The sequence below is a fragment of the Electrona antarctica genome, assembly GCF_951216825.1.
Source record: "Electrona antarctica genome assembly, chromosome: 13".
Lineage (NCBI taxonomy): Eukaryota > Metazoa > Chordata > Actinopteri > Myctophiformes > Myctophidae > Electrona > Electrona antarctica.
Genome location: NC_136794.1, coordinates 6,700,659 through 6,713,518, shown reverse-complemented (window position 1 = coordinate 6,713,518; position 12,860 = coordinate 6,700,659). Strand labels below are relative to the sequence as shown.

At 43.5% G+C, this 12,860-nt stretch overlaps 1 protein-coding gene across 7 annotated transcripts in view; it reads left to right on the top strand.

The window, feature by feature from the left end:
• dcaf6 (ddb1 and cul4 associated factor 6) overlaps positions 1 to 12,860 on the top strand; it is a 35,664-nt gene that overhangs the window by 18,523 nt on the left and 4,281 nt on the right. Inside the window, exons 11-19 of one of the 7 annotated variants that reach the window (XM_079519126.1) lie at positions 400 to 594; positions 4,282 to 4,341; positions 6,628 to 6,841; positions 7,481 to 7,587; positions 8,373 to 8,745; positions 9,292 to 9,333; positions 10,248 to 10,386; positions 10,491 to 10,647; positions 12,181 to 12,269. In XM_079519126.1, coding sequence (XP_079375252.1) covers positions 400 to 594; positions 4,282 to 4,341; positions 6,628 to 6,841; positions 7,481 to 7,587; positions 8,373 to 8,745; positions 9,292 to 9,333; positions 10,248 to 10,386; positions 10,491 to 10,647; positions 12,181 to 12,269 — 1,376 coding nt within the window. Of the gene's footprint in view, positions 1 to 399; positions 595 to 4,281; positions 4,342 to 6,624; positions 6,842 to 7,480; positions 7,588 to 8,372; positions 8,746 to 9,291; positions 9,334 to 10,247; positions 10,387 to 10,490; positions 10,648 to 12,180; positions 12,270 to 12,860 lie in introns of all 7 variants that reach the window. The other 6 variants (XM_079519125.1, XM_079519129.1, XM_079519128.1 and 3 more) reach the window with 6 other exon arrangements.

Below are 12,860 nucleotides of genomic sequence, written 5' to 3'. Positions count from 1 at the left end.
GTTTCGTCCTTATGCACACAAAGTACTCCTTGTTCCTCCACCTGGGCACATAAATAATAAAAAAGTGCAGTCCCAGAAAGTCAGTGCCCCACCCCCCCCCAGTCCAGCAGAGTAATATCTGCCTCTCATTTGCATAATTTGTAGCGCGGAGTCTCCGTGGTGTGTGTGTGTGTGTGTGTGTGATGTGTGTTGGAGGCACTCCACTCAAGCGGCAGCATCACCTCACTCTTATTATTTCCCCCCCCCCCCCTCCAGCATACTATTTGCTTCATTTCCTTCCCTTTCTTTGCCTCAGTTGTCGCTCTTCTTTCCTTCCCTTCATCGCCCTCCTCTTCCTCCCTCCCTCCCTCCCCTCACCCAGTATTCACTCTTCCTCTTCTCCCTCTACCTCTTTGTCAGAGCACGGCCCTCACAACCTGCCGGTAAGTTTAGTGTGTAGGCGCTTGCAGAGGTTCCTGCTGCTGGCCGACCCTCCGGGACAGGGCGAGCGCGGGACAGCCTCTTCTTCTTCTTCTTCTTCTGCGGCCATGACTGAGAGACTGTCACAAAGAGCTGTTGCTGCTGCTGCCACTGCCGAGAGGCCCCCCCGTACAGGTTTCCTGCCCCCCCACCATCCCACGATTGCATACTTTGCCCCGCCCCCTTTTCATAGCTGTCGTTTGCCTGGCCTCCTCCTCCTCCTCAACTCACACAGCCCCCCCCCCCATCCCATCCCGCTCCTCACCACTTCTAGGCATGGCGGAGTTGTCTTTTTTTTTTGTTGCACAAACTAAGTGTAGCCCTAGGCTTAAAAACTAGGAGGACGTGGCTTGGTATAATTGTGACAAAGTTAAAAAATAATCCCCACACCGTCACCCATTGACAAGATCACACCCTCCTGTCCACGTTAACCACTATACACAGTAAAATCCAGTGTTGTGTGTCCATTCTGTTCTGTATCCATCCACAGAGGAGGGCCCACATGGATTCTTAACCCATTTTGGGGCGGGAAACCCTTTTGGTGTTTTAAGCATTATGTTATACTTTAGCTATTGGAAAATAGCAGATCTACAAGCTCATAGCGCGGCACCGAGTGCCGCGCTATGAACTTGTAGGTCTGCTATTTTTGAAAAATCGTAAAAATGTGCCTCAAATCTTTGAATATATATTCTTTCAGTTTTTAACTCAAATCTTTGCTTCTGGGCAGGTCCCTTGAACAACATATTTTCAGATGGGGGGTCGGCGGCATATTACATATAATTTTGGGGGTGCTTGACATGAAATATTGAGAACCACTGAAATAGAAAAATAATTTTTTTAAATGTCGACGTCAGGCCTTAACATGTCCATTTGTTTATATTTTTGAGATAAATTACACACTGAGGATTTACTGTGTAGCTGTGATGTTATTGTTATCCCCCTTTCTGTTGTGATGTTCAGTCCTCAACTCCCGCGATTCCTCTCATTTTAATCCACTTGCTGCTGGAAGTCCTCCATAGTTCCCCCTGTTTTGGAGTGGCAACAGCCAACAATGGAGCATTGCTTTGGCATCCCCACAGCTTGTGTGGTTGTGTAGTACATGTGTACCTGTGTTTGACGGTGCAGTAGAATGTACAATGCTCAAGTCTCATGACTAGAAGACATCATCGGTGACCCAATCCAGCCATAAGCAGATAATATTTCTCTAACGGGGGGGGGGGGGGGGGGAAACGGCACTCTTGCACTATAATCACTTACACTTCTGACAAAATATTCTGGATGTTTGTGTGGTTGTCATGTGCGCTCTGCTGTTAATACATTAGCCATATTGTCCCGTCATTAATTGCACTACAGCTGATTCTAGCGGCATGAAACAATTTTTATGTTGATTTTTGTCGTTTCTTTCTTTTCTTTTTATCTGTAGAGTTCTAGCATGTGAACCCATGAAAGTTGGTGGAATGAAAGAAAGCAGATCAGGCTAATGGGATATTTAATACATTAACCCATTCGGGACGGGAACCCCTTTTGGTGTTTTAACCCATTTAGGCCCGACGTCGAAATAAATAAGTCTTCTGAAAGAATATATATTCAAGGATTTGTGCCACATTTTCACGATTGTTCAAAAATAGCAGACCTACAAGCTCATAGCACGCCACCGACCACTCGGTGGCGTGCTATGAGCTTGTAGATCTGCTATTTTTCAATAGCTAAAGTATAACATAATGCTTAGTTAAAACACCAAAAGGGGTTCCCGCCCAGAATGGGTTAAGCATTATTTTATACTAATAATATTGGAAAATAGAAGATCTACAAGCTCATATTGCGGCACCGAGTGCGGCGCTACGAGCTTGTAGATCTGCTATTTTTGAAAAATCGTGAAAATGTGGTGCAAATCTTTGAATATATATATTCTTTCAGAGCGAACGTTTTTAACTCAAATCTTTGCTTCTGGGGGGGGGGTCCCTGGAACAACATATTTTCAGATGGGGGCCCGCGGCCAAATACAGACAATTCTGGGGGTCCTCGACATGAAAAAGGTTGAGCACCACTGACATAGAAACATAGGTTTTTCCAGACAACTTTTACAGTTGTGCCGTACATAGCTTACAGGCTGGCGATACAGAGAGGTGCTTATATTATGTATGAAAGGTGCTATACAAATAAAGTTTATTATTATATGGTTACACCTTTTTTGGAGGGGGGGGGGTGAATATTTCTCTGTGGGCTCTCACATTGTTTCTATAAAGATACGCTCCTGTGAGTTTGTCATGGGTGTAATGATAGTCTAAGCCAGTGGTTCCAAAACTTTCATGTCAAGTACCCCCAAATTGACACTAATTAGTCCGTGGACCCCCATTTCAAAAGATATGCCAGGGACCCCCACATAAGAAGATTTTTACGGCAGAGATTCTCAACAAGTTTAATTTCAAGGACCCCCAGTTTGACATGCTTTAGCCATTTTAATGGCATTTCTATCTCTGGGACCCCCAATTTATATAGTAAAATCAATTTTAATTTAACTCTTGAGTGTACAAATACAAGTACATTTCTACACTCTCAGAGTTCCCATAAGGGTCCATTTGGTTCCAAACTATCATTTAGCTGGGGACCCCCTGGAACTCCCTCAAGGACCCCTGGGGGTCCCCGGACCCCACTTTGGGAACCACTGGTCTAAGCAATGTATACTGCGCTCTAATTTATAGTGAATGACACTGAAGCTCAACTGTGGTTTTCACCGTCTTACTATGTTGGTTAATCGATCGATTGAATACTTTATTAGCAAGTTTGGGGGAAAACGGTATAGGGCAGTACAGTTACAAAAGCTATGCTAAAAGGCTAACGCAAGGATAGCCCGGGGAGCTTGTTTCCACTGTGGCCCTTTGTACTTAACCATTTTGGGCGGGAACCCCTTTTGGTGTTAGCATTATGCTATGCTTTAGCTATTGAAAAATAGCAGATCTACGAGCTTGTAGGTCTGCTATTTTTGAAAAATCGAAGAACGACTGACAGAAACATGGCTTTTTCAGAAAACTGTCAGGATGTAGAAGACATTTTTAGAATCTGATCTCAGGTCAAAATGGGTTAATTCATCATCAAGACGTACAATACATTATATAAATACACCATTTACCATTTTACGTACAATACATTACATATCAGCACTCGAAACAATACTACATATATTTACAGAAAAGGGAAGTGGGGGCGAGGAGGGGCAGAGGATGACACTCCCGCCGCCCGGGCTCGCTGAGGGAGTGCATTATGCCCTTTCTTTGCCCATTTCGATGGCTTCATGCTTGGCCTCGACGATGTACATGAATTTGAACTCTTATCCTGTATGTGCCCTGACTGTGTGCCCCCCCCCCCCTATAGAGCGTCGCAGTCCCGCCCTCTACCATGGACCAGGAAATGATTCTCCGTTCATTTTCCTCATAGACATTTCAGAAAGTATTTATTTAAAGACGTTTACGCCACGGACAAAGCCAACTCGAGTCGTGACAAATCATGACAACAAACACAATTTTTGGGGCCGAACAAATAATTAGAAAGAAGAAAAAACGGCAGGTTACAACACTTTTTGTTGTTTTTCTTCTTTGTAATTATTTGTTTGGTCCAAAATATTGTTTGTGTTGTCATGAGTTGTCACGACTCGAGTTGGCTTTGTCCTCGGCGTAACCGTCTTTAAATAAATACTTTAAGAAATGTCTATGGGAAAAATGCATTGAGATTCATTTCCTGGTCCAGGGTAGGGGGCGGGACTGCGACGCTCTATTGGTTTGAACTCACTGTCCCGATGTTTAGTCAGTCTCATTTGTGTTCCAGATTCCCCCTCATCTGTGGTACACAAACAGCTGGGATCCATGACTCTTGATGAGCAGCAGGGTGCGTTTTCTCTCTCCCTGCTTCTTGCTTTCTCTTCTCTTTCTCGTCTCTTCTGGCCTCCTCCTCGACCCTGGTTTCACGTAGCCAGACTTTCAGAGATCTCTGCCTACTGATTTAGTGTTAGGCTTGGCTAGGTGGAGATATCCAATCGTCTGGCTATGGGTGTAAGCAGACCTAGGATTCCATGCACGGACAAAATAAGCTGTCTGCCAGCGCCATTTGCGGGTTTTTAAGACAGCTGGTGGATGGAAATGAAGCTCCACCCACGCGGCAGATTGCCGCGCCGGCGAGATTCCCGGAAAAGCTTGCCATTCTGCCGCGTGGCTGGAGCTTAATTTCCATCCACCAGCTGTCTAAAAACCCGGAAAAGACGCCGGCAGACGGCTTCTTTTGGCCACGCATGGAAGTTCAGGTGTGCCCAGGCTGTATTGCAAGACCTCTTTAGTCTACCCTCTCTCACACACGCTCCTCCAGTCCTTTCCTCCCATCATTTTCTTCCACTCTCTCGCTTTTTCGCTATCCACCACTACATTCCCGCTGCCCCCCTGCCCCTTCTCTGTGTCTCCACATGTGATGCGGCTTTTGCATTTGCATGAGACAATCTCCCCCCTCCCTCAGTAATGTACATGTGTGTGGATTGATAGATTCTGCCTATCTGATCCAGATCATGCACTCCTGTTTTTTCCTTTTGGGGGAAACCACTACTTTTGTTTTTCGTCAGAGAAATATCCATGTCTCTCTGTTGATTTTCCCCATGTTGGTCAGTGGACTGGATGATATAATTTTTCCAAAGGTGTTGTTCAAGTTGGACCCTAAATATAGTGTTCCTTTTGATTAAAAACAATTACAAAAATAAGGCTGAACAATAGCTGATTTCAGTTATTTTTCCACAAGCAACATGTTAGTACCTTAGCAACAAATTGGGCTGAGTGTAATGTTCCCTTTTTACGGGCTTGAATTTGTGTGTTTTCCGCTCTGTCTTTTTCTGTGTTGCTATTGATAATAGATACCATTGTTTTCTTTATAGTGTGTGTGTGTGTGTGTGTGTATTCTACCCAACCTGTCAGCATTGTTGCATGTGCCCCTAGCTCTGGTCCATAGCTCTAATGCGTTGCATTTAGAGCTATGTTACTCTCAACTTCCGCCGCTCACCATGAATGCAGACCAGCCTCTCGTCTTTAGCGTAAATAAAAAGAACGTTTTTGCTACTCACCAAAACAACGGCCGGTTGTGTCATTAGAAAGCCTACTTTCCTTAGTGGAAGCACTCTGAGCCCCCCACCACACGTATAAACGGTACTTTTTGGCCAGAAAGGGATTTTTTTTCACTGGAGGAAAAATATTCTCTGAGGCAATTCTCTGGGCAATATCGGTAGAAGACGCAGTGGAGTAACTAAAAGTATTTTTTTCCCGGTGGAAACAAAATCCTCTTTTGGCCAAAAAGTACCGTTTATACGTGTGGTGGGGGGCTCAGAGTGCTCCCACTAAGGAAAGTAGGCTTTCTAATGACACAACCCGCCTTTGTTTTGGTGAGTAGCAAAAACGTTCTTTTTATTTACGCTAAAGGCGAGAGGCTGGTCTGCATTCATGCGAGCGGCGGAAGTTGAGAGTAACATAGCTCTAAATGCAACGCATTAGAGCTATGTTGTTGGTGTGCTAGCATGCCTATGCACAACCAAGCCTATTGGGAGAGTCGCTCAGACGCAGTGTTGTTTTTGGCAGCAAAATTTCATTGTAGTTTTTAGTCAGTCTTTTTGAATAGCTTTCGTCATGAGATTTTAGTCGACTAAATCTACGGTTGATTTAGTCGACTAAAATGTATCTTGGCTGGCCTCGATGCCGTCGTAATGGCTGATTTTACGATTTTGCTGCGACGCGTTGTGAGCTTGCAGATCGGCTATTTTCAGCATGCAACCAGGTGTAAAATGACTTCTACTGGATCTCTTGTCCACTAGTCCCTTCCTAACAATTTAGTCTAGTTTTTATTTATTGACAATTGTCGATGTATTTTCTTAGTTTTAGTCATCTTAGTTTAGTATGTTAGTTTTAGTCATTATAGCTTTGTTTTCATTCAGTTTCTATTTAGTTTTTGTCAGTGGAAAAAAGGTAGTCGACGGACATTTTTCGTTTAGTTTTAGTCGACGAAATCAACACCGCCGAGACGTATCCCATTTGTCACTTTATCCTCTGAATGTTTTGACCTGGCAGGTGTTTTGATTGTGATTTACCCTCAATTCACACTTGCTTCTCTTTCCATCTCTCTTTGTTGTTTTGCCTCCTCCAGGAGGCTCATCATCAGAGGCTGCATCTCCTCCATGCCCTGTTGGAACAGAGCCTGCACCTACCAGTGAACCAGTGGCTTCCAGCAGTACCTCCACCACCACCACTACTGGAAGTAGTAGCAGTGGCCGAACCAGCGCAGCTGAACCAGTCCTGAGCCTGCACTACAGTTCTGAAGGAACCACCACCAGTACTATCAAACTGGACTTCACAGATGAGTGGTGAGACTGACTTCTGGTAAAAAATAATAGTTTAGTTTAGTTTATTTGCACAAAAATAATAATTGAGTTTAGTTTATTGTACATTAAAAAACAAACAAAGGACATTTCAAATGGGATGAAATACATTTGTATGAAAATAAATAAAATAAAATAAAATAAATAAATAAATAATCTAATGAAAATACATAATACTCATAACAAGAAATGATACAGGTAGTAACATTAATAATGATAATAAAGAGCAGGGTGACTAGGGTGTGTTGCCCAAGCTTGATAATAGGAACTGCAGTAATTGACTCTTGAAAGAACTAAGGCTAGTGCAGTCTCTGATGTGAGGCGGTAATGTATTCCAAAAATGAGGTCCTCTGTACTTGATGGTGAACTGAATAATAATAAAAGGAAGGTTGTGGGGAAATCCATCAGATCATTTAACCCATTTTGGGCGGGAACCCCTTTTGGTGTTAGCATTATGTTATGCTTTAGCTATTGAAAAATAGCAGATCTACAAGCTCGTAGCGCGCCACTCGGTGGCGCGCTACGAGCTTGTAGGTCTGCTATTTTTGAAAAATCGTGAAAATATTTATTTCAGAAAACTGGAGTTTCCCAGGCATCTTATTTTCTTATTTTGACCCCTTCCAGGAGTAGCAGAACACCGAGCTCCAGAGGCAGTGGAGGAGGGCCCAAACCATCCGGCCCTGTACAGGACAAAGAGTGCCTGTCAGAACAGAGCTCCACAACACAGCAAGGTGACACAAACACAGCCCAACCATATATAGAAACTATTGTGGTGGTGATGATGCTTTGATGAAACGGTAAAATCCTTGAGTGTTCATTTATCGTGTCCGAGTCTGGCAGTGTGCCGTGCGTTCGACTCCCGATCGATCCCGACGGCCTTTACTGCATGTCACTCCCCCATCTCTCTCTCCCCTATTTCCTGTCAGCCTACTGTCTGTCTCTCTATAAATAAATAAATAAAATAAAGGCGAAAGCCGCAAAAAAACATGGAAAAAAAAAGAATCACACTCTTGTCATACATCATCATTCATCACATTCCTTGCTCAGCCAATCAAATCATCTCAAATTTGGTCACAAACACACAAAGCTGGCCATAGGAGGCCCTCAAAAATGGAGGGGAAAAGAAACGAGGCCTGTAAAGCCTGATTTATATACTTGGGTTGTGCATCATGCGCATTGTGAGCTTCTAGATCTGCTATTTTCACTGCTAGAAATCGGGCCAGAGGTGCTTTGTACTTCGAGTAGATGTATTTGTATGTAAAAGATTGTTTTGGGTAGATGTGTAGTTGTAAAAGATTGTTTTAGATAGATGTATATCTGTATAGAAAGGCCTAAACCAGGGACAATATACAATGCAACGGTTTCATGTTTTTACAACCTGATACATTGTTTTGTATTGTCCCTGTTAAATAAACGTATAAAAAAAAAGACACCGGCGCACTAAATAGAAGTCGGGCGTAAGTGTGTTCCCTGTTCATGACTCCACCTCGCCTTGTCTTTCCCGCTGGTGTTCCAGTTGTTCCGGCTGTGTCCGAGTCGAGCCAGAGCCGGCCTGCTCCCCGTACGGAGCCGGCGTGCGAGGCTTCCTCCTCTAGCACACAGGGCAGTCTGTCTGCCCCAGCCCCGGCAGAGGCCTCCCTGTCCCCTGAGGGGGGCGGCACGTCGTCCTCTTCCCCTCCTCCCCCGGAGAGAAGCCAGCCGGAGGGCATGGAGGACACTTCAGGTGGGTGCAGGAGAGAGGAGCCAGTGGGAGAGGAAGGCGGCCAGGCGGGCCAGGAGGGAGCAGGGGGGCAGGCCGTGCAGCCGGCGCGGAGCAACCCGGACTCTGACGACAGTGACGACGATCCAATACTTATCCCTTCTTCGAGGTACAGAGGACAGGGCCAGAGGTATGGACCAATGCATATTCTACCTTAAAACCCATTTAGACCTGAGACTAGATTCTACAAAATGTTTTCTAAATCCTAACCGTTTTCCGGAAAAAAACATGTTTCTATATCAGTGGTTTTCAAACTATTTCATGTCAAGGACCCCCACAAATTATATGTAATTTGGCTGGCGACCCAATATGTTGTTCCAGGGACCCCCCAGAAGCAAAGATTTGACGTTCGCTCTGAAAGAATATTATATTCAAAATGTGCGCCACATTTTCACAATTTTTTCTAAAATAGCAGATCTATAAGCTCGTTGCCCTATGAGCTTGCAGATCTGCTATTTTTCAATAGCCAAAGTATCACATAATGCTTAAAACACCTAAAGGGGTTCCCGTCCTGAATGGGTTAACCAATGGCATATAATTCATTTGTGTACATAGAAAGTGTGCAAGATTTACTAGATTCAAATATCCCTCTCCTTTTGCATGGTATTTAAGGTGTGCCATTATGTTTTATTTTATGGATGCCTTGCCATTGATGATTCTACTACTGTACATATAGACTTAATTCCAGGGGATCTGCAGTAGGAGATAGAATGATCAGGTAAAATATTTGTATTGACAATTAAAGCATCTAACCTGCAACGCGTGTGGCATCAAGTTTAAAAAAAAAAAGAAAGATCAAGGTGGAAAAAGTGATTTGTCATTTTTCACCATTATGTTTTATGGTTTTTGTTTTTTTGTAAGGTTTGGCCAATATGTGCTTGCAGTTGATTAACAAAACATGGCTAACGATAGTGTTAAAGCATGCCTTGCATGTGTATACTGTCCACCACATCCAGTTGCCTGAGTCATTTCTACTTTGCCTAAACACATAAACACACTAGAGGGAGCCAAAGATTTAGAGAAAACATTATGACAGCCAGAGGTATATCCCTCCTGGGTTCACAGTCACACACACATGCACTTTGCTCAAAGGTCAGAGCACACGGTCAAACGGCAGTTTAGTGCCCCTGGCTTGGTGGTTCAGTGTTTTGCTCTGCCATGGCAGAGTGGGCGTCATGGGCATCGTGGATGTGACATTTTGCTGTTTGTGCAGAGGTTCACACAAGCTGCAACCGTTTAGTTATAACGCTGCCTCTTTACCTCCAGGCTTTAGCTGCATTTTGTGCATACTGAATGTCCTAGAAAAATGTTGAATTAATATGGATGAGTGGGTGGTTATCACAAAGACTATCCATGTTATTCTTCAATAGTTTAGTAGTGGTGAGTGAGCAAATTAAGTTCTTTTGAATGCATTGATGCTGCTTTCTGGCTTGGGAGTTGTGTTTACTGAAGTTATTTTTGGTATAATACATCGTTAGTAGCATGATCAGTGACTGTCTCGTAGCTCTCCGGACCAGAAAACGTGAGTGGATTGAATTATTGAATGTTCTTCAAGGATAATAGAGCATTGAGTGATGGCATGGGGGTCAATAGAAGCGTGAATGATAGACCGAGTTACCTTGTGTTCCACAGGCGTTCAGCGGCTGCCCGCATTCAGGAGCTGTTTCGTCGGAGGAAGGAGAGAAGGGAGATGGAAGAGAGTGAGACCCAGAATATCAGGAGACCCTTAGTTAAACAGGTTTACAAGGGGCACCGGAACTCCAGGACAATGGTTTGTTCTCAAACCAACCATACACAATACGCATTGAATTTGACAAATTTCATAAACATTACTTGTAACTTGTAAATTATCGTGTTTTTTTATTTGTACCGTAGATAAAGGAATCCTGTTTTTGGGGCGACAACTTTGTCATGAGTGGTTCAGACTGTGGCCACATCTTCATCTGGGACCGGCACTCCGGAGAGCACCTCATGCTGCTTGAGGCTGACAACCATGTGGTGAACTGCCTACAGCCGCACCCTTACGACCCCAGTGAGTTACACTCTAGTCTGTGTTTTCTGAACCCGAAGTGACATAGTTGGACCTGAGGACGATTCTACAAATGCCTTCTAAATCCTGACAGTTTTCTGAAAAACCTTATGCTTCTATGTCAGTCATTCTCAAACATTTTCATGTGAATGTTCCAGGGACCCCCCAGAAGCAAAGGTTTGAGTTAAAAAACGTAAAAAAGAATATATATTCAAGGATTTGGGCCACATTTTCACGATTTTTCAAAAATAGCAGACCTACAAGCTCATTGTAGATCTGCTATTTTTCAATAGTTAAGAGAACATAATGCTTAACCCATTCAGGCCTGACGTTGAAATTTTCTGAAAAGATTTGAGGCACATTTTAACGATTTTTCAAAAATAGCAGATCTACAAGCTCATAGCGCGCCACCGAGTGGCGCGCTATGAGCTTGTAGATCTGCTATTTTTCAATAGCTAAATTATAACAATGTATGTAAACACCAAAAGGGGTTCCCACTCAAAATGGGTTAAAACCATAGAGTATATAAAGGATAGAGACCGAACTGGAGCGTTAGCCCCGCCCCCCCCCCCCCCCCCCCCCCCCCGCTATTAATTTCAGTGGAAGTTGCTCAGTGGCGTTTTGAAGCACCCGGAAGACTTCCGGAAGTATAATGATAACTCTAATGGCTCGAGCGAGCGGAAGTTTAGCCTAGCCCAGCCCCGGACCTCAATTTTGAGGTCATGAACGTCCGTCCACTTCCATTAAGTGCTGCAATTCCACATTTCGCCAGTAGGTAGTGGCATCTTCAACGTTGGATAGCCTTACTGGGGGCTTGGTTAGAACACCAAGCCCCTGACTGGAGGCCTGTCGCACTTCAGGTCACATTCACACCTAATACTTCAGTAGAATGGATGGAGAAGTTGAGCCATTCTGCTATCATGCTTGAACTGCACCTTTCTAAACTAAATGTGTTGTATATGGAACATAGCCTCGAATTGTACCTTTTCTAAACTATCTTTAAATATGGAACTTAACCCATTTAGGCCTGACGTCGAAAAAAAAAAAAACGTTCGCTCTGAAAGAATATATACCTCATTTTTACGATTTTTCAAAAATAGCAGACCTACAAGTTCATAGGCGCGCTATGAGCTTGTAGATCTGCTATTTTTCAATAGCTAAATTATAACATAATGTTTAAAACACCAAAAGGGGTTCCCGCTCAAACTGGGTTAAGCTTTACCTCACTGTGCTACTACAGGGAAAACATGCACATGTACAGTACATATACATTTTTTACTTCTTTCTTGCACTCTTACACAGCAATGAGCAAACATATCCCAATGTTTGCTGTGATAGATGTTTGATGTTATGTTATGCTGGATTGTCTGAAGGAACTTGGAAGCCAAACAAAAATACGTTTTACTCTTATGTACCTGTACACGAGATGTAACAATAAAGTACAACATTGAACCTTGAGTACTGTATTGTATACCATTGGTTTTTGTTCTGTGTGTTTCTGTGCTCATTCTCATTCTCTGCTCCTTTTTCCCCCAGTTCTGGCCTCATCAGGGATAGACTATGATATCAAGATCTGGTCTCCTCTGGAACAGTCAGCGTCATTCAACAGGCTTCTTGCTTCTGAGGTAGGAATGTGTCAACAGAACTGGTTGAAAACATCTAGAAAAAAAACAATACCACGGATAGAACAGTGATGTCACAAACAATGTGAAACGGAAGTGTGAGTAGCGTGTAGCTTCAAGGGGTCCTGACAGATTATTTCAAGGGATCCATGTGATCTGAATATTGTTTTTTATTTTTATTGATTACTTGTGCCTTATTTGAGGCATATTTTTAAATGGTATGTATAATATATACCACCTTTATCTTTACAGTGTGTATTACATTCACACACACACACACACACACACACACACACACACACACACACACACACACATTCATACACGGACGGTGGAGGGAACCATGCAAGGCGTCAACCTGCTCATCTGGAGCAGTTTAGGAGTGCATTGTGTTGCTCAAGGACACCTTCCAATTCCCAAGCGGTCACTCGACCACCTGTTAACCCATTCAGGCCTGACCTCGAAATTTAAAAAATGTCTTCTAAATCCTCAAGTTTTCTGAAATAAATATTTTCACGATTTAAAAAAAATAGCAGACCTACAAGCTCGTAGCGCGCCACTCGGTGGCGCGCTATGAGCTTGTAGATCTGCTAT